The sequence below is a fragment of the Vipera ursinii genome (assembly GCF_947247035.1).
Source record: "Vipera ursinii genome assembly, chromosome: Z".
Classification (NCBI taxonomy): domain Eukaryota; kingdom Metazoa; phylum Chordata; class Lepidosauria; order Squamata; family Viperidae; genus Vipera; species Vipera ursinii.
Genome location: NC_139517.1, coordinates 102913266 through 102934558, shown reverse-complemented (window position 1 = coordinate 102934558; position 21293 = coordinate 102913266). Strand labels below are relative to the sequence as shown.

The following is a 21293-nucleotide window of genomic DNA, read 5'->3' as shown; positions in this document are numbered from 1 at the left end:
CCCCAAATTTGAGATTGTGGGGATATTAGTTCATATTGCCAGTTCCAGAAACTTGGAATCACATAATGTGACTTTCAGCCACAAACCACGGACATTGAAATTAGAGTTGCCTTTCTAACACTTGTATTATGAATCTGGTGGGTCCTGCAGTCTTGGCATAATAAATAAATAAATGGGAGTTCTTGTTCTACCACATTAAAAATTATAAGTATAACTTGTAATGCAATACTGGCCATGCACTCATCTACTATAATAATTTCCTAGGTCAGAAGAAGGACCCCAGCTAAAGAGTTGCTGCTACTTCATCAGTCCTTCTCATACAAGCAGCAATATTGTATTGGGGTCACATGAAGAATAAGAGAAGCAAAGTGCAGTGGAATAAAGTGCCTTATGCCAAATTATATCTCATCTTATTCACTTCAATTATTTTAACTCAAAACAGTACAACCAAATGTATATTTAGTTGATAGATTTTCATCCTGCCACTCCTTCAGAAGCTCAGGCAACATACATATATTCTCCAATTGTTGTTATAACTATTGTGTAATATAAAGTGATAATTATGACCCAAGTAACCATGAGAACTTCAATGGCAGAGATGGACTTGAATACTGATCTCCCAGTCATAGTTCAACATTTTAATCATTACTTCCCCTGTAGAACAACGTGCTGAATCATTCAACTATGACTCTTCATCCCTGTAATTTCTGTTTTCACTGCTTCCAAATAACCAAGAACGATAATAAGACATCATTTACCATATCCTAGCATGAGATAAAGTTTCAGACACTCATCCCAAAATGACACATATCCCATATGTCACAACTATAATGTAAATATCTATATCAGGTCTGCATAACCATTTGGGGACCAAAGGTCACCATATTTGCATACCGTAGTTTGCTGTTGACTACCCTCAAAAACTGAGTGGGGGCAAGAACAAAAATTGTGAAAAATACCATTCTAAATCGTATTGAATTAAAACTTAACTGTATCTATGTAAATAGGATTTACATCTTATTGCCACAGTACACTGGGAAATGTCGTCACCAAACACTATTTCAGCAATTGCGTAAGTACGTTTAGATGGCTCTAAAAGCTGGAAAGCAGGTGTATCAAGAAGGATGTAAGTTTTGCCCAACCCTGTTCCATGTCACAGAATCCAATTGTTTTTGAAATGTTTTTAATTGACATAATGCATACATAGTAGAAGTTTCAATAGTATACTTTATTTCAGTGCCATTGTATGTTAATTACAATTATTTGACCAGAACCAAATAGATATTAGGTTGCATAGGCTCAAACTTCAGGTAACAAAATGTTGCTTTATTCACAGTGAACTAGGGAAAATAGAATTTAAAGCAATTCAAGTAAAATATATTTTAATTATTGATGTTATCCTTTTGCATAACAAAAGCCAAATCTATAAATATATCATCTGATCCTCATTCCATTAAGCATCAATCGTTTTTCATAATTTCTTATAACCAAATAACATACCATTGTGAAAAATAACAAAGAATTTACATTTGAAGGAACAGTACATTATACTACAACAGTAATTTGTTTTTTGCTGTTTATAAACTTCAAAAATAGTAGACTGAGCTTCATATCATGCTAATCAAATACAATCAATAAAATTATTTCTGTTGTTTTAATCAATTCATACTTTGCAATGTTTAAGTACACATATTTCCAATGGTACAGTATATCATGATTGTTTCAAAATGACATGTTTTCAGTTTCAATGTGATTGCATGATAGATACAATATTTTGTATTTTCTATATGCTGGGTAAGAAAAATGCATATAAAGTTCCTCTGAATGTCCAGTAATTGTGCAGGCAGAATGACAAATCAGCTCCAAATATTTAATGAGAAAAATGCAAATTTGACAATGACTGATGTTTCACTTCAGAGAAGAAATGCGTATTTTGTGACTCAGAAACAGAGTTTTGCTTCTTTTTATTTTCCTTTTTAAAATTATGTCAGAATTTGATCACCTTGGTTGTATCTAAATGATGTAATCTTTTATGATACTTTTAGTTAAGTAAAGGGAGACCAGAAACTTAATTGAAAAAGTATTCAATGGTTTAGGAAAACCTGTTGAAACAGGAACACCAACTCTTGACATTAAAAAAAAGCACTGCTTTTCAGAAAAACCTAGGAACCCAATCCTGTGGATTGGCAATACCCTCTAAACAGGTGGCTGGTCTGTAAGATGCACAATTAAATATAACCTCCAGTAGAGCACCGGAGAGGGGATTTCTTCTGTTTTGCTTTTATAGCAACAAAGGAGGGGGGAGGACTAGATTTTTTTAATGACAAACCAAAAATTGGAATTTTATCAGAAAAAATTGGGAAACAGACAGAAAGAAAGTTTGAAGCAGATTTCAGCCTGAATTTTAAAGAGATGTAGGAAGGCAGAGCAGAAAACCTGAGAATTAAGTCATTTTTGTTAATGAAAGCTGAGTTATCACAGTCACTCTATTGATGCAATATTAATCATGATGCACTCTGCTCCAACTTGCTTCTTTCTTTTATGTTCGATTCTTTGTAGATGGGTAGATATTAAATATTTTCTCTTCCCTCGGCCAACTATCCAATAAGAACAAAGCCTGCAGTAGGAAGCAACCTGGCAGAATATAAAAGTGTACTCTATTACAATGAGATAACATCCCCATGTAAAGGTAAAAAGAACAGTAGAAGCAAGAGTGGGCACCTCTGATTATCTCTGCAGATCTTTGCACATTATTTATCAAATTTCAGGGGACAGGTACTGTAAATGCCTCCAGTTCAGTCCATGTGAAACATTGCTTTGTCTGGATTAAAATTGAGAGAGCGTTAAAACAAGCTCAGGTAAATATGTCTCCAACATCTGTGAAGGCCTTTGGATCAAGCTACAAAGATCTTCAGAGGAGTTAAATAAGGGGTTGATGGAAATACATTTACCTTGGATACCCTTCTCTCTGTTACATTCTTAATTCAAGGATATTTGGGATGAATCAGAAAAGTGAATTGTTATTACAAGCATTGCCCTTGATGATGGTACAAAGCCAGGGTGTATTCTAGATCCTTTTAACCACAAGCCCAAGGACTAGATATGGATCCTTAGGAATCATACATCATCAAAAACTGTTGACAGCATAAGAGATTTTTATGGAATAAAAAGATATTTTTAATAAATGTGCTTTTTTCTTTCAGGGAAAAGTAGAAATAAAATCCAAGTGTGACAAAAAAATTAATAAATAAAGCCACGGCATTCAGAAATGTTGATAAAAGATTAATTTCTTTGTGATTTGTAACGTATACAAGTCTATGTTTGCTAGCAGGATGTGTCTAGAAGTTTTGAATAGTTCCGTATCACCAACTGGTTTCGATACACTAAATGCTAAACTAATTAGTTAAACACTAGCTAACATTTATCCAGTAGTTTAAAATTACATATTATTCAAAACACATAATATATAGTCAAATTACTGTTTCCCTGTAGGGTTATCACTACTTATTCCTGGAAAAATTTTTAAAATGAAGAGTATATTGCTGTTATTCTTTCATGGAAAATAAAGATCAAGATATTTTGATCCAGTCAAATAAACTCTGACTGGAAAGGGACTAAAGAGTGACAGCCCCATTTTGCAAATCTGAAAAATGGCAGGCAACATATTTGTGCATTGAAAAAATATTACTATTATCATCTTATACATGGATTCCTATAATGAAACCTTTGTGTAATCTGGAGACTGCCTATATGCCTTTGATTCTCAAGAAGGTGTCAAAACTTTTTTTCCAGTTATCCAGACTTATAAATATTCACAGTGGGACTCTAAAGGCTATTTCAGATATTACAAAATGATACAATTATCACTGAAAGCAATTTTGGCATGGCAATGCTCTAGATGAGTACTGCAGCACTGAAAGCAAGCACTGCAAGGGGATGACTAGATTTCTGTATAATGACTGATCAAAAGAGGTGGAGCTCCTATCCCATGCATCACACTAAACTATGTCATAGTTTGCTTGTAAAGCAAATTGTGCAAACTCAGCCACTTGTGATTTATAAATTACAGGTTTTGACTTAATATGTGCAAATCCAACCAGCTTTGGCTTTATCAACAAACCATGGACAGAAAAATACCCTTGCATGGTTTTGTTAGCATTGTGGGCATAGAAGTCTAATAGGTAAAAATGAAATTTTTGGTAGCAACTACATTGACTGCATGCGCATGAAGCAACGTTATGTACAGGTAGCACTTAATATGAAAAGTGCTTCGCTAACATTTACTTAAATATGTTCATAATTGGTCAATATTCTTGGATAAGTACAATTCATTTTAAACTGATATAGAGGTATTGAATGATCTTAAAAGCTTAAGATGCTTTTAGCCATCCCCCTTCATCTCTTTCTCCATTTCTCTTTCTCATTGCAGACAATGCTCTCATGCTTGATTTCTTTACATAAAAAATTAATAGGACAACTACCATTTCATATGTGCCACTCTCTTATAAGCTTCCCCCTTTTCTCCCTTCCACCCCAACTTCTTAGATGGGTAGGAAGCAACAACAACAGCAATACAACTTCCATTCATCCATTCATATTTTTTTCTTGCCACAGAATTCCCAAATTGAGGACAATCAAAGTGACATGCTGGGCATCTTGTGGCTGCAGAGATCAGGGATCTGGTGGCCATTGTTGGCATTTTCCCCTTGCAATTCAGTATCCTATTTAATAATATTGCTGCATTGCACATGGACAAATCAGAACTCTGAAAATTGTTCCTTTCATTCATTTGTAAACTACTTCAGTAATGGCAAAAAATCACCAATTTTAATAGCAATGGATAATATTTGAAGGTGGGAGAGTGAAAAGACTAAATATAGTTTGCCCTGCTTCTCCATTAGCAGCAAAAAGTAAACTTCAGATCTGGGAAATCAGTACTTAAAGTAACATATGCTTTAAAAATACTTGATGGATTGGTTATCACCCTGCTTTTTAAACATACAACATATTACTCTTCATGTACGGTTACCTTGTAATGGGACTTGCACAGTCCAGTAATGCTATGAGCTATCCTATAGCAGGGCGGACTCCCATAAGGGTCACTCATGATCAACAGATCATAGACAAGGTTAGTCTCAATGTGGCCCAGAAGAAACAGCAATCCACTCCAGTACTCTGTCAAAAAAACCCCAAATGAACATCCACAATCAGGACAATGTTATGAGTAGCACTGGTGTTTATGATGTGGCTAGATTAAAACTGAAGTGATGTCCAGCTGCTATTATAACTGGAAGCAAAAGGAAAGTTCGATGCTGCAAAGATATCCTCACACATGTAAGAATTATGAACCAAAACAAATCTGGTATTTTTAGAGTAAAAATTAGGAATCAACTAAAACTGACTGAGCTTCGTGTCAGAGAATCACAAAATCATCTAGTATTGACAAGGAAATCACAGAAGAAATATAATAGTCACCATTGTTAAGAAAAAAGATGAAAAATGAGAGCTCAGATACAATCTCCCAAATGATAGAATAATCTCCATTTGGTAATCCAAATCTGTCCTTCAGACACAGAAGTTGAACAGTACAATGAAAACTTGCTATAGTTTGCTAACAAATGCAACAATGTACAATGCACTTCCCAAAAATGAATTATGAAATATTAATTATGGGAGGTTTGAATGCTAGAAGTTAAACAGCAAATAGTATAATGCAAAAATTTAACCTTAGCATACCTAATAAGTAGGGCATTAGTAAGAATTTTGCATAAAAACTCCACGTCTGCAGCAAATACTTTCTTCCAATATGATTCTATGTGTGCAGTTTTCCAGGTAACAACATCAAAATCAACTCCCGACATTCAGCAAAAACAATATATGGTTATGACTGGCATTGGATCATGAACTTCTTGCAAAGGAGTTTTATTTGTTTTAAGAAAACAAATAATCTAGACCAGGGGTGTCAAACTCAATTTCATTGAGGGCCGCATCAGCATTGCAGTTGCCCTCAGGGGGCTGGGTGGGTGTGGCCTGGGTGGGCGTGGCCTACTGGGTGGTCATGGCTAGAGTGCGTATGGCCTACTGGGTGGGCGTGGCCAGCTCTACATCGTTCGCATCAAGAGGGCCTATGGGGGCATGGGCAGGAGTGGGACAGATCTGAGGGTCTCTGGCAGGAGGAGAGTCTCTGGGCCAGGGCCAAGGCAGTGGGGGCCGTTCCCTCACTGTTTCCAGGATGGCTTCGCGGGCCACATGAAACCACTTTGCGGGCCGGATCTGGCCCCCGGGCCTTGTGTTTGACATGTCTGATCTAGACTGTTTGAAGCAGTCTAGATTGAAATTCATGTTTTCTTTAAAAATGTAAACAAAAATATTCTTAAATTAAAATACAAGGCAAAAGAAAATGGGTATCTGATAATATCTTATAAATAGTCATGGAAATAGAAAAAGCAAAAGCAGCAGAGGAAAATCTGTCCAACTAAATATTGATTTCCAGATAAGAGAAACAGGTATAGAGTAATTCTACATAATCAATGCAAACAGAAACACTACATGGAACAACCAAACTACATGTAGTTAGAAAAGGTTGGTGCCAAGATTGTATACTGTTACCTTACTTTTTAAATTTATATGTAAGTATATCATAAGAAATTTTGGATTAGAGCAGAACTGGAATTAAAATTGCTGGGAAAAATATCACTAAACTCAGATACTGTACCGAAGGCTAAAAATAAATATGGCTTAAACCTAAGGGATCACTTCTTAAGAAGAGATAAAGAATACTAATCAAGCAACGCCAAGTCATTGCAAATAGGCAGGCAAACAGTAATAGATCTCATCCTTCTAGGGTTAAAAAAAAGTTCAGGGACATTGTAGCTGAAGCCATGAAATAGAGATATCTGCTGTATGGATAGACTGACACTTCTAGTATAATTTCACTGTGGTCCAAAACAAAATAAAAAGTAAAATGTTTATATAGTTATAAAATCTTAAAATTAAGATAATATTTCTACACATAAAGCAATAGCAACTGCATGAAATTTTGCAACACTTTTGAAGATGTTAAATTTTAATCCAATAATATAAAACAAAGTCATCCTTCTGTTAGCAAATGAGTTATGTGGGTAGGGCACAAATTGCTAAACAAAGATACTAAAGGAACACATGGATAGAGTCCTAGGTTCCTACAGGGGCAGGTTTCTTTTGCAGAAGGAATGTTGTTATACAGTTCTTCAATATTGTGGAGGGCAAGATATTAATGTGAGCCAAAGACCATTAACATAACACACTGAAAAAAAATGTACATATTTTTAAGATCATGGTTTTCCTAATTTTAAGAGGGAATGATACTATCAGAAAGACCCAACAAAGAAAAATTGCTGCCTTGAATTGAAAAGATGGGAGAAATTGTTGAGAATACTTTGGATTACAAGATAACAAATTATACAACACAATGAAATAAAACCAGATTGCTCACTGGAAGCACTCATAAGGGAGCTAAAGTTTATGCATTATGGAGATTGGAAAAATGTAGGCAATAGTAAACTAGGCTAGCAGAAGACAAGCAGCTAGATAGTGTGGATGAGACACATGAATTTACAATAACTTCAGGAAAAGGATATCAGCAAACAATCTTGGCAAAATAAAAGCCCATCAGATAATGAGAATGAATGACTGAACAGCGTTATTGCATCAAAATATTACATGATTCTTTTTTAAAAATGCAGATACAGTTATGCCATGAAAATTTAAGGTACTTATATTTCTAAAAAAAAATTAAGGCATAGTAATATATTTCATGACAATAAGCTTAGTCTGGGTGTTAAAATTAAGGAAAGTCCTCTATTTTCATCCTTAGTTTTCTTTGTATCCTGCATACAGAACATAGACAGCAGGTTTCCAAGTTCCAAGTTGGGGGGGAAAAATCTTTTATAGCTTTTGGAAATTCATCTACTGCAATACAGGATGTGAGAAAAGAAAGCAATGTTACTTTTGTCTACTGTTTTCTTTGCACAAATGTGATTTGTCAGCTCTACTTTTCACTGCAGAGTAAAACCCGCTAGTAGATTAGTCTAAAACTAATCATTTCAAAAATTCCTGAATTTTGTCATCATTATTTTATTCTTCAAGAATATTTTTCTGAATCTTAAGATTGAAAGATAGAAAGAAAATCTTGTTGTTTTAAAAATGATGGTGGCCACTAAGATCAATCAAAGGTAATCCCTTAGTAAGGAGATAAGATGGGTTTTTTTTACGGAGATCACAAATTAAACTTTTAACTTCTCTATCCTATATTCCTTAATACTATTTACTTGACAAAAATGTGCACACAGATGAGATCCTACATTTCTGCACTTGCAAATGCACAAATAATAGTTTTTACTGACACTAATGACTAAAGTCCTCTTCCACTTTACATTTTGATTCTATCTATGGTAGATTTGAGGTTGAGAGCCACCTTCAAAACAAAGAACTCCACACAGAGAAATATTGGTATCCCTGAGATAAGTATAGTGTTATCCCTATCACAATGTTATAAATATGTAAATCAAAAATTATATTCTTTTATTAAAACAAGATTTCCTTTCCATGCCTTGCATAGCAAACTGCACCGTACTTTCCATCAAATTGTAGCACTTTTAAAACCAATAATAGTCTGATTCATTTTGTTGCCCTCGAGAGGGATAACACTGTATTATCAATTCTTCTGGGATTGTGTTCACACACTTTGAGAAAGGTTTGATATCAATATCACAGAAAAAGTTCCTAAAGACATAACATTTATTCATCTTCTGGATCTTTGTTTTTATCTCTCTTTTTATTTCTCTCTCCCTCTGATTAAAAAAACTAACCTCTTTTAAATAATGATTTTATATCTTCAAAGTTTCCTGGCTAATAGCTGAAAGAACAGTGATCTTTTACTTTTTGGCAACAATGTTATGACATCTTGTTAAGGGCAATTTAAATCTGCTTCTTTAGACAATGCAAAAGTAAAATAAACACAGTGGAGCCATGTCTCCACCTTTCATTTCTATGATTTATAACTTTAGCAAAATATATTTTATCCTTTAGATACAAATATCTATAAAAGTAATAAAAGAGTTTCCCCTGGAATTTTGTCTTCCCCAACCTCACCTAGATTAAAAATAATTATAATAATGTACATTTCATTCAGACCAGAAAAAATAGGACTTGCATAATTATTTAATCTAATATCCATGCCATCTAATAGCTAAGCCAAGGAAATAGAAAAATAGGATCTTTCCAAATCTCTCTTTTATATAATACTTTGAATGTTATAAAAATACAATAGAAGTAAGAGAATTCATAGTGATATATTTTGCAAGAATGTATCTAAATATTTCCTTCAGGACTACACTAGCAGATTGGTGAGAAGCAACAATTGGGGAAAACATTCCAATAAATAAAAGTAGCATTTCTTCCCATGTTTGGGGCCATATTTATTTTCCCCCGACTATAACATTTGGAATAGTAATAATAATAGGATGGATCCCAAGTTTTCCTTCATCTTTTACAAAGATTGCTCTTCAAAGGGGAAGAAAGAAAGCTATGATTCAATCCAATCCAGTAATACTCAGCAGCCACAGCATGCTTTAAAAAAACATGTTTAGTTTCTGTTCTGCTTCAAATCTGTACGAGGCATGCCCATAATTTTTGGAACTTCATCAGAACAGGACATTTAAAAAAAACCTCATTACATTTTGGAGTTTCTCAAAATTTGGCTCCTAACCCTCCCACCTGGAAAAATTGGGCCAAATTGAGAAGTCTCACGTTCTTTTTAAGTAGTATTATGGGTGGCTTATGTCTCTGCAGAGTTTAAATACTTATGTTGCTTTTTAAAATTCATCCCATCTATTCTCTTTTTGGAAGCTACAAATAGGATACTGAATGCTGCCAGGCACTTATCTATCCTATAAAGTGCTATATAAAGAGCCTCACTTATACTTTGCTTTAACCTTAAAACATAGGTTGTTGCTATGCAGAGGGTGGGTAAGAATGGATTGTCTCAGATTGAATTTGTGGAAGAAATATGATTTGAGTTTTAAAATGTTTAATTCATTACTCAAAAAATGGGTTTTTTTCACATTATATGCCATGTGCTCCCAGACTTTGCTCAGAGAAACCTCCAACCAGATAAAACTTCATTCATTTTTAACAAGCATCCACCTATACCAGCCAGAAATGGATACATCACATTTTAATTCCTTTGAGATTAATGAAAGGAAAAATAAAAGAATAGGGCTGTGCTCTTTGCTACAACCTTAACTATAGCTCTTCAGTTATGCATGTACCTCTAATACTTCATTTTTGATGATCACGTCAACTCCAACAGTCAAAGTGAAACCAAGAAAAATTTAGTTCGCTTAAGTTTAACCAAGTTAGCACAGGCCTAAAAAAGCAGTATGAAATCTGCAGACATTGTGGGGAACTTAAAATGCTGTCTTATACAATACACTTTGCCTTCATTGTTTATGATCTTATAGGGCTTCATATGTTCTTTCCTTGTCCTCAGTCTGCCAGTTTCTTACTAGCTACCTCCAATGGATCTCATGAACTCCAAACAACTTTTAGATATATCTACGAAGTATTATGTTTATATTAACCAGTATATTTAAGCAGATGTCAATCTCTAAATCCTTAAAAGTTTTTTGAAAGTAGTATTTTAAAATTTGAAAAGCTTTCCGCAAAGGAAAATTTCTGATATCATAATTCAGTTATTGAAGATATTGATAAGTTATACTGACAAGGAAGAATGGAAATCTAGTGAAAATCTACCTTTTAAGAAATTAAATTGGTGGGGAGAATCCTGCTGATTCACTAAATTCAAATCTAAGCTTACATTCATGTTATAACTAAAATCCATCACCAATCCATTATACTGTTGCAAATAAAATATACAGGTTGTCCTCAACTTATGACCACAATTGGGACCAGAATTTTTGCTACTAACAATATGGAGATTAAGTGAGTCATTATGTGACCTGGATCAATCCAGCTTCCCCCAATTGACTTTGCTAATCAGAAGCCAGCTGGAAAGATCATAAATTGCAATCACATGACTGTAAGATACTGCAACTGTCATAAATGAGTCATTGCCAATTGCCAACCATCTAATTTGCCATCATGTGACTGAGTGTACAGTGGTCATAATTTCAAGGAGGAATTGTAAGTCACTTTATCTGAGGCCATCATTAACTATGAACTATCATTAAATAAAGTCGTAAGTAGAAGACTACCTGTAGTCACTTTCACTGAAAACTCCCATCGTGATAAAAGGAAATGTTAGAGATTGGTACAATTTGAAAGATGTTTTAAATGATAATGACTTCTATATAAAGACTGCTAATACAGTGGCAAATAAAAAATTGGTATTAACAGAACAGAAAACACAGAATTTAACAAGAGCATTGTGGATTTATCACGAACTGACTCAAAAGACTCATACATTTAATGATTCAGCAGTTATGTCAACTAGTGCTTTGGGAAGTCTAATATAAGCAGAAAGAGAACAAATGAGAACTTTAGAGTAAAGACAATAGATTAGACAACTAAAGGTAGTAGGAACCTTTCATCATTAAGAACATGGTATGCAAAGCAATAGTAAGCAACTTTTGATCATGTCATTTGTTACAACAAAAACATTGATTCAATGCACTTGAATTTTTAATAACTCAAACCTCAACAGCAAGCTATACCTCTTACAATTTCAAAGTCACACAATAAAAAAATATCAGTTGTTTTATACTTATAATTCAAACAAGAAACACAACCTACTGTAAAGGCAGGATTCTATTTGGAAGCTAAATGAAATTAATCCAGTTTCCACCATCAGTATGTTTTTATAAATCACTTTAAATATCATGCTTCCAGAGCTCAGTAATCCTAGATTCCCTATTGGACTATATGTTGACTTTAGCATAGGATCACAGATTGTTACACTAACAGGGAAATCATAAAGTGGTGGTTTTAAAAATATTTTGTTTAAAAAGATTATAGGTAAATCAAAATGCTCATAAGAATTAATGCTGAACTAATTAACAAACTCAATGTAATTTGCTGGAAGCATTCCAGTTTTCCCAGTTCTCTGAACTGTACCATACATCCAACCATCATCGATCGGCTGTACATTGATGATGTAGTCACCATCTCTGAAGGAAACTTCATCTTCATCTTGGGCACTATAGTCATACATAGCTCTATAAGTTCTCTGTTAACAGAAAATAGAGGAAAGTCCATTAAACATATTCCATTGAAAGGCAGCTACTGACCAATACAACAATTTCTATAAGCATATATCCATCTATCTACACATCATCCATAAAACTTTTATGTGACTGAAATTGCTGGCTGAATGACTCTGCAAGACTTCCTTTTGTGTAAAACACTTTTCAAAGAAGAAATCTGTAGTCATTCAGGGATGTCCATAATTGTAGTAAAAAATGTTAAGATGGTAGGAACAATCATGTAATCAAATGGCAGGGCTCCAATCACAGGGTTGCATTTGCCCATCTTGATTTTATTTTATTTCTACAGACACTCATGTAAAAAGAAAATACATTCGTTTATAGAATCTCTTCATAATTTGAAATTTGCATCTTGGCAATTTTTGAAGTATTAAATATAGCAAAATTATCTTTAAATATCTTTCAGCTTAATACTCACCAAGTTAGCTGAATGTGGCTGTGAATGCATTGATCTCATAGATGACATACTAGTCTGGTGCATGTAACCATATCCTTGGGGCTGATTTTGTTGATAGGCCCCAGGAAGCACAGGGGCTGAATGGGAAATAAATAAAACTATATTACCACTTCATACCAAGATAATTGTATGACAATTAGTTCTCCTGATTAGAATATCACAGGAACTGCCTTGTTAGTAGGAACTGAAATAAGTTGCTTGAACTTTTGTGTTATAAATATTTGTCTTAAACAATAAAAACAGATGCTTTAGAAGCAGTATTATCCATGCTTGCATGCATAAACAACCAGGCACAAATCTAGATTCAAAGAACAGTGCAAATGCAGAACAAATTTTCAGGATTATATCCCTATACTCTGATTTTACAGCTGACAAAGGAAATAGCATACAATGGCACATGTTTTAAAGTAATATTCAGAAATTACAAAAAAGATCTCATAATTGGAGGCAATCACATGGTGATCCACTTAACAACCATTACAAGTTATGATTGTAATTCTGAGCTCAGTTAAATTGGTAAGTCATTCATATTACTCATTAAAGGTAAAGGTAAAGGTTCCCCCGCACATGCGTGCTAGTCGTTTCCGACTCTAGGGGCCGGTGCTCATCTCCGTTTCATAGCCGAAGAGCCAGCGTTTGTCCGAGGACGTCTCCGTGGTCATGTGGCCGGCATGACTAGACGCCAAAGGCGCACGGAACGCTGTTACCTTCCCACCGTAGTGGTCCCTATTTTTCTACTTGCATTTTTTACGTGCTTTCGAACTGCTAGGTGGGCAGAAGCTGGGACGAGTAACAGGCGCTCACTCTGTTACGCGGCACTCGGGATTCGACCCGCCAAACTGCCGACCTTCTGATCGACAAGCTCAGCGTCCTAACCCACTGAGCCACCGCGTCCCTATATTACTCATTATTCATACACAAATAGGTTATTTCAGCATTGTTCACTTCCCACTCAGTGGGAACATATTACTACTCCTCCTCACTTTGGGGCACTAATAAAATTAAAATGTATATGTCATACTTCCAACAAAAAATTTAAAATAAATAACCCAGTTATTGATTAGAAGCCTGAGAGACAAAAAAAATATCTAAAACAAAAAAGAGAATCGCTCAAATGCTTTTTTTAAAGAATGGTTGATGCATAATGGAGACTGTAAGATTACCATAAACAGTGCTTTACTGGGATTAGATTATATATCCCAGCAATAAATTTAACTGCTCTGTCATATAATACATGTTGCTTGTATAAAGCTGTGAACCCACTGCTACTTTTAGTCCCACATCCATAGCCTGTATACTGTCTAATCCATTGCTTCTCAACATTGACAACTCTTCAATTCCCTGAATTCCTCAAGCATCTGGCTGGGGAATTCTGAAGTTGGAAGTGAACAGATCTTAAAGTTGTCAGAGTTGAGAAACACTGGTCTAATTCATTAATTTTAAACAGTGCCAGGTTGCAAATTAGGTAAATTAAGAAAGCCTATGTCATTTTCTTCCTTCCAGATGCCCTGATTTATCTTGAAATGAAAGTAGTGTTTGAGTTTATCTTTTTAAAGCATGGAAAGCGAGAAAGAAAATAACATTTTAAATTATTTATTTCATTAGCATCCCACCAGTCTTCTATTATGGTAATTAAGGAGCTACATATAGATTGTCATCCAGGCACTGGTTTGTATGTACTGCTATGTCATGGAACTTCAGACCCAGAGAAAGAAGTATAATATAAGAAACTAAAATTCTCACACATTATTCAAAAATAAAGATGTAGCTCCCTTAATAAATCCACATTACTGGAAAAGAAAGAAAGAAGCAGCAAAATGGATTGACTCATAGCAGTGAGGGGTGCACCGTTGGAAGATACGAAGCTGCTAATTCTGGAGAAATTCTGTCAATGGGGTCGCTAAGTGTTCATGATAGCATATAAACAATAATTAATATTTTAAATCATGAAACACATTTGCTTGGCAGTGAAATATTTCCTGCAGTGGAAAAGAAATAAAATTTACTTTCTTCTGAAGTTAGAATAATATATATATATAGAAACAAGAATTTCCTTTATGAGACCAGTGCTCATTTTTTTAATGTAAAGCTAGAAGTAGATTAAAAAATTATTTTGTGTCCTTCTTACTCAATTTTTGGTATCACTGTTTATAACATACCTACACATATCAGTGTGGTAATGTGTATATAATTGATCTTGTTATATGTACTATATATAAATAAATAAATAAAAATTAAAACATGGTAGAGCAACTATGAAAGTCTTGGAAAAGATATTTAAATGTCATTATGTACAGTATTTAAACCCATAAAGATCAGAATCATACAAGTTATGGCAGTTGGACTTTGAAGAAGCAGATAGGAAAAGTATTGATATTTTTGATGTTTTGCTGTTGGAGAAGATTCCTGCACATACCATGGATAGCCAAGAAAACAAACAAATAGAACAATGAAAAAATCAACCTAGAGTTCTCACACAAAGCACAAATGACCAGGCACATTATGCAAAGACCTGGCTTCCTATAGCAGACTCTAATCCTGAGAAAGGCAGAAGGAAAGAGATGAAAAGGACAACCAGCAGCAAAGTTATAGTAGCAATGGGTCCACCATTGGAAGACCTGAAAAAATAGTTTAGGACAAATTGTCATGGAGAAAATTATGCGGTCACTAAGATTCAACATTGATTTGATGGCATATAATATATATTGCTACAGACTGAAAGGTATTATAGTGTAACCTTTCCTTAATCATTGAGAGGATCTCTTCAGACATAACAGTTTAATGTTTAAATATTTATGTAATACAAAGACAATTTAAAAGCATTTTTGGATCAATTCACTGATTAATACATCTATGACCCCTTCTATTAGCCAGAGAGCTAAAAACTTACTTTTGCCCCACATAATAATTGGTAAATTCTCAAATTATCAGTTTACTTCCAAATGCAATTATGGACTGTAAAGCCCAAAATAATTTGGCACAGCCTGACTCTGCCTGAATCAAGATGAACAATAAGAAAAGTTATAACCCCCCACCCATTCAAATTCACCACTGCTCCACTCTTTGAAATCCAGTTAGTGTCCACTCGGAAGCAAACCTCTGAGCTACTCCCACTTTGTGCAATCAGAGATTCATATTACTTTCAGTTCTCAGACTGACTCTTGCCATCCTTGTTACTAGATTTTGTTTCATACTAGTTTTGTTTAATTTGTTTTTACTGAGGATTGATTGATCGATCAATCGATCGATTGATTGATAGATACAGACCGTATCTTTGAGATGAATACTGTTTTACTGTTAACCACACTACCTGCTAGGTAGCCAAAACATGGGATAAAATATTTTAGATAAACACAGTTTTTCTTTCTCCCAATTCAGCTCTTCTCATATAATAATTCAGCTTTTTTGTATTTGTTTGTAGTAAGAGATGCTTCTCAAAAACCTTGCCTTCCATGTGCTTTTTATTTACAGTGTAGATAACTGAGTGCTTTATAAAAAGCAATTCTGAATGGAAATAATGTGTAAGTTTGGACTATACATTGGAAAAATTGTGGAAATCTATGTTAGGAAATATGGTAAATTAATCTAACATCTGATTTAATACTTTGGAACTGCTGCGATTTGACTATTCTTGCCAACTGCAGTATAAAAGGAAATTTACTAAGCAAGAAAAGTTCTTTTCAGCCTAACACATTTATTTTAACACTTCAGTTTTTTTACAAAGAAAAATACTGTAGGAAAAAACTCACAAACCCAAACATTTAAAAAAAAAAATACATTACACATAAAAAACCACAGCTGTCTGCTACTAATAGGGGCATTAAAGTTATTCCATTCTAAATCTGAAAATGGAGATGGCAAAGCATCGTTTAAATGATCTGGAAATACAATCAAGCAGAACAGAACATTGTAATGAATATTTCATAGACATATTTAAAGATAATGCAAAACCCACTTTAAAGCTCAGACAAACAACAATATGCATACTTATTAGTGTTCCATGTATATTCATTTATGGAAATATAGCTTCATTTTGAACACTGGAGGGCTTGATTCACTGAGCTAGCTTCTCACTTTTCTGTTCATACATATCACTAATCCCAAAAACACATTAACAGAAAAGACAAACTATAAGTACAGAATATGTAAATATATAGTCTCATAAGATCTATCTGAGAATTTTTATTCCACTTTTCAATCTAAGTTTGGGGTAATAATCAGCTGGCAAACAGGTAGCAGCATCTAGGAAAAGAAGCAGGGCCAGATCTAGTTACTACCTGGATGGAAGACCAGAAAAATCTCAGAAAACTCCAAAAGAACATAGCAGAAGAAAGCAAGAACAAGCCACTTTGATGTCAAGACAAGTCAACTTGAAGTTGACTTTACTATTATCAATCTTTTATTTTTATTATCTTGGTTAATGGGTTGAAATGTCTCAGTTGCCTCTTCAGGGCAGAACTGGGAGGACTAGACCTGTAGTTAACAGCATAGACAATCATACGGGTAATCCTTGAGTTATGACTGGTCGCTTAGTGAAATTACAACCTACCTACTTTGGGGCTACTTACGACCTGGATTCAAAGTTCTGGCAGTCAAGTTCCCCACCACATAATCACATGAACAAATTTCAAGGATTCAGCAATACAAATGCATTTAAGGTCATTTGCACTGTCCCATGGTCATAGGACCATCATAAAGCAGTTGATCAGATAAATGCAACCAGAGTCCAATTTCTAATTTCCTCTCACAGATCGACTCCATTATGGAATGCCTTTCACCCATTCCTGTCCTTTAGCCAGTGAGTCCATCCCAGATTTTCAGCAAAATGCTGTCCATAGCAAACCATTGGTTCACTTAACAACTGTGCGTGTGGTTTATTTAATGACCACAGATTCACTTAATGACTGCCACAAAAAGGTGGCATTCACATGACCATTTTATGAACATCAGGACTTATGACCATGATGCGCAGGGTCTGTTATAGTTCTAAACTGAGGACTACCTATCTTAGGAGGAACCATGTGATGTATGTGGGCCAGACTTAAGAGATATAGTGTGATGTATTGGTTAAAATGCCATACATCAAGGAAAACGGCTTTTGATTCTCCCTCAATCAGAGAATTTCATTGGGCGACCATGGGTCAGTCACCTTCTCTACTTTATAGAGTTATTCAGGGAGGAAAAAAGAGGAAGCATTATGGCTAATACCATTACCTCCTGAGGGAAAGACAAGAGATAAATATAATTAAATAATATCTCAGGTTTCAAGGGGAGGAATTTAGAATTTGACATGTCCTATTTTGACTTCAAACAACAGCTTCGTGTCTGAAAAACATGCTTCACTTTTGCAATAGGCTTCTTTCAAAACAGACACTTTACAATACCTCTGTGCTTAAGGCTATACAAAGAATTAAAGAAAGCCTGAGGCAGCAGCTTTGCCTATGGAAGAGTATTCAAAAGTCTGATGGGGGGAGCATTGAGAATAATGGTTCTTCAGTGACACAGAAATGTAAAAATAAAAATCCAAGAGCTCTATCATTCTAAGACAACAACAACAATAATAATAACAACCCACAGTGAGGCACTACCTTGACGTGGTTGTGGGGCTTGTGTACTCTGAGGAAGATGAGAGCTATGCCAGAGGTTCAACCATACTGGACAGGTCTCATCAGAGGAGTCAGACAAAGAGTGTCTCTCCCATAAAAAATATGGTGAGATGTACATTTCAGAATGCCATACCGGCTCGGATGTCGCCCGGATTAACTAGGTCTGTGCTAAATGTTGGAGTTCCTGCATATCTGGTAAAAATGGGTTACAGGACTCAGGACTGTTGGCTGAGCAACCAGGGCCAGCAGCTGCAGAAATACTGGAAGATTTACCCGTTGCAAATACACAGTGATTGAAAACAAAGAAATAATGATCTGTTGTTACAGATCAAGTCCAACAAGAAGAGGATATCTAAAATGAATGCACCAGTTCTGGAAAGAACAACATTCAGAATCAGAAAAAATAGAACACAGACTAGCAGATCAATGCCGATTTATAATACGAAATAAAGTATTCACAGAAACAGAACTGGATGAACTGCAAAGGTTTACCCAGGGCAAGGAAATCAAAGCCTTGCCAGAAGTAATTCAGAATGTAGAGGCAAGCCAGGGGGAGTTGGCAGTAAGGAATCCAGCAGATATATACAACTGTTCTCATTTGAAAACCAGGCACCTCTTCCTCAGGAAGAACAAAGCCCTCTAACTAAAGAAATAAAAGAATTGAAACAAAGAATAACTGAGCATCTAGAACAGCACAAAAACAACAGAATAAGGCTGTCTGCATTGAAGCTTGTTCCAAAGAAACAGCTAGCACAAGCATTAAAAGATGCAAATACTGCAATATCAAGTATAAGCACCAATTCACTGCATTGAATTGAAGCATTCACAGCTTCTGGAGGCAGGTTGTTCCACTGATTAATTGTTCTAACTGTCAGGAAATTTCTCCTTAGTTCTAATTTGCTTCTCTCTTTGGTTACTTTCCATCCATTGCTTCTTGTCCTGCCTTCAAGTGCTTTGAACAATAGCTTGACTCCCTCTTCTTTGTGGCAGCCCCTGAGATATTGGAACACTGCTATCATGTCACCCCTAGTCCTTCTCTTCGTTAAACTAGAGATACCCAATTCCAGCAAACGTTCCTTATATGTTTTAGCCTCCAGTTGCCTATTCATTTTTGTTGCTCTTTTCTGTACTCTTTCTAGAGTCTCAACATCTTTCTTACATCATGGTGACCAAAACTGGATGCAGTATTCCAAGTGTGGCCTTACCAAGGTATTGTAAAGTGGTATTAACACTTCATGTGATCTTGATTCTGTCCCTCTATTAATGCAGCTTAGAACTATGTTGGCTTTTTTGGCAGCTGCAGCACACTGCTGGCTCATATTTAGGTGATTGTCCACCAACCCATTCCAGTATCTTTGCCATGAAAACCCTATGGACAGTACCAAAAGGCAAAAAGATATGACACTGGAAGATGAGCCCCTCAGGTTGGAAGGCATCCAATATACTAGTGGGGAAGAGCAGAGGACTAGTACTAGTAGTGCCAGAAAGAATAAAGCGACTAGGCCAAAGCTAAAAGGACAGTCAGCTGTGGATGTATCTGGTAGTGAAAGGAAAGTCCGATGCTGTAAAGATATATTCTCCATAGGAACCTGAACGTAAGATCCATGAATCAAGGAAAGCTGGACATGGTCAAACAAGAGATGACAAGACTGAACATCGACATCTTAGGAAGCAGCGAACTAAAATGGACAGAAATGGGTGAATTTAATTTAGATGACCATCAGGTATACTACTGCGGGCAAGAATCCCTCAGAAGAAATGGAGTAGCCTTCATAGTCAATAAAAGAATAGGAAAAGCAATATTGGGATACAATCCCCAAAATGACAGAATGATCTCAGTTCGAATCCAAGGCAAACCATTCAATATCACAGTAGTCCAAGTCTATGCCCCAATCACCAGTGCTGAAGAGGATGAAATTGACCGGTTCTATGAAGCCCTATAGCACCTTATAGAACTAACACCAAAAATGGTGTCCTTATCATCATGGGGGATTTGAATGCTAAAGTAGGAAGCCAAAAGATAACCAGAATAACAGGCAAGTTTGGCTTTGGAGTACAAAATGAAGCAGGGCACAGGCTGATAAAATTTTGTCAAGTGAATACGTTGGTCATAGCAAATACTCTTTTTCAACAACCCAAGAGACGGCTCTACACATGGACATCACCAGATGGTCAACACAGAAATCAGATTGACTATGTGCTCTGCAGCCAAAGATGGAGAAGCTCTATACAGTCAATAAAAACAAAATCAGGAGCTGACTGTGGCTCAGACCATGAGCTTCTCATTGCAAAATTTAGGCTTAAACTGAAGAAAGTAGGGAAAAGCACTAGGCCACTCAGGTATGAATTAAATCATATCCCTGATGAAAATACAGTAGAGGTGACAAATAGATTTAAGGAATTAAATCTGATAGACAGAGTGCCTGAAGAACTATGGACGGATGTTCGCAACATTGTACAACAGGTAGCAACTGAAACCATCCCAAAGAAAAAGAAATGCAAGAAAGCAACATGGCTATCTGAGGAAACTTTGCAAATAGCTAAAGAAAGGAGGGAAGCAAAAGGCAAGGGAGAAAAAGAAAGATACACCTAATTGAATGCAGAATTCCAGAGAATAGCTAGAAGAGATAAGAATGCCTTCTTAAATGAACAGTGCAAAGAAATAGAAGAAAACAATAAAATAGGGAGGACCAGATCTCTTCAAGAAAATTGGAGAGATGAAGGGAACATTTAATGCAAAAATGGGCACGATAAAGGACCAAAATGGCAGGGACCTAACAGAGGCAGAAGAGATTAAGAAGAGGTGGCAAAATTACACAGAAGAACTATACAAGAACGAGCTTAATGTCCCTGATAACTGTTGTGATTCAGGGTCAGCCTGTGGGTTCGGCAGTTGGGTCAGACAATTCAGAGGAGGAGGAGGGGGGTGTTGGAGAGCTTGCTGAGGGTGTTGGAGAGCTTACTGAT

At 35.5% G+C, this 21293-nt stretch overlaps 1 protein-coding gene across 2 annotated transcripts in view; it reads right to left on the bottom strand.

The window, feature by feature from the left end:
- Positions 1-1232: 1232 nt before the first annotated feature.
- The window catches only part of LOC310649502 (LIM zinc-binding domain-containing Nebulette), a 204748-nt gene continuing 184687 nt past the window's right edge, over positions 1233-21293 (bottom strand). Inside the window, exons 6-9 of one of the 2 annotated variants that reach the window (XM_083377987.1) lie at positions 12682-12797; positions 12115-12226; positions 5030-5175; positions 1233-2634 (exon numbers count right to left, since the gene is read on the bottom strand). In XM_083377987.1, coding sequence (XP_083234113.1) covers positions 2482-2634; positions 5030-5175; positions 12115-12226; positions 12682-12797 — 527 coding nt within the window. In that variant the 3' untranslated portion in view covers positions 1233-2481. The remainder of the gene's footprint in view (positions 2635-5029; positions 5176-12114; positions 12227-12681; positions 12798-21293) is intronic. The other variant, XM_083377988.1, reaches the window with a different exon arrangement.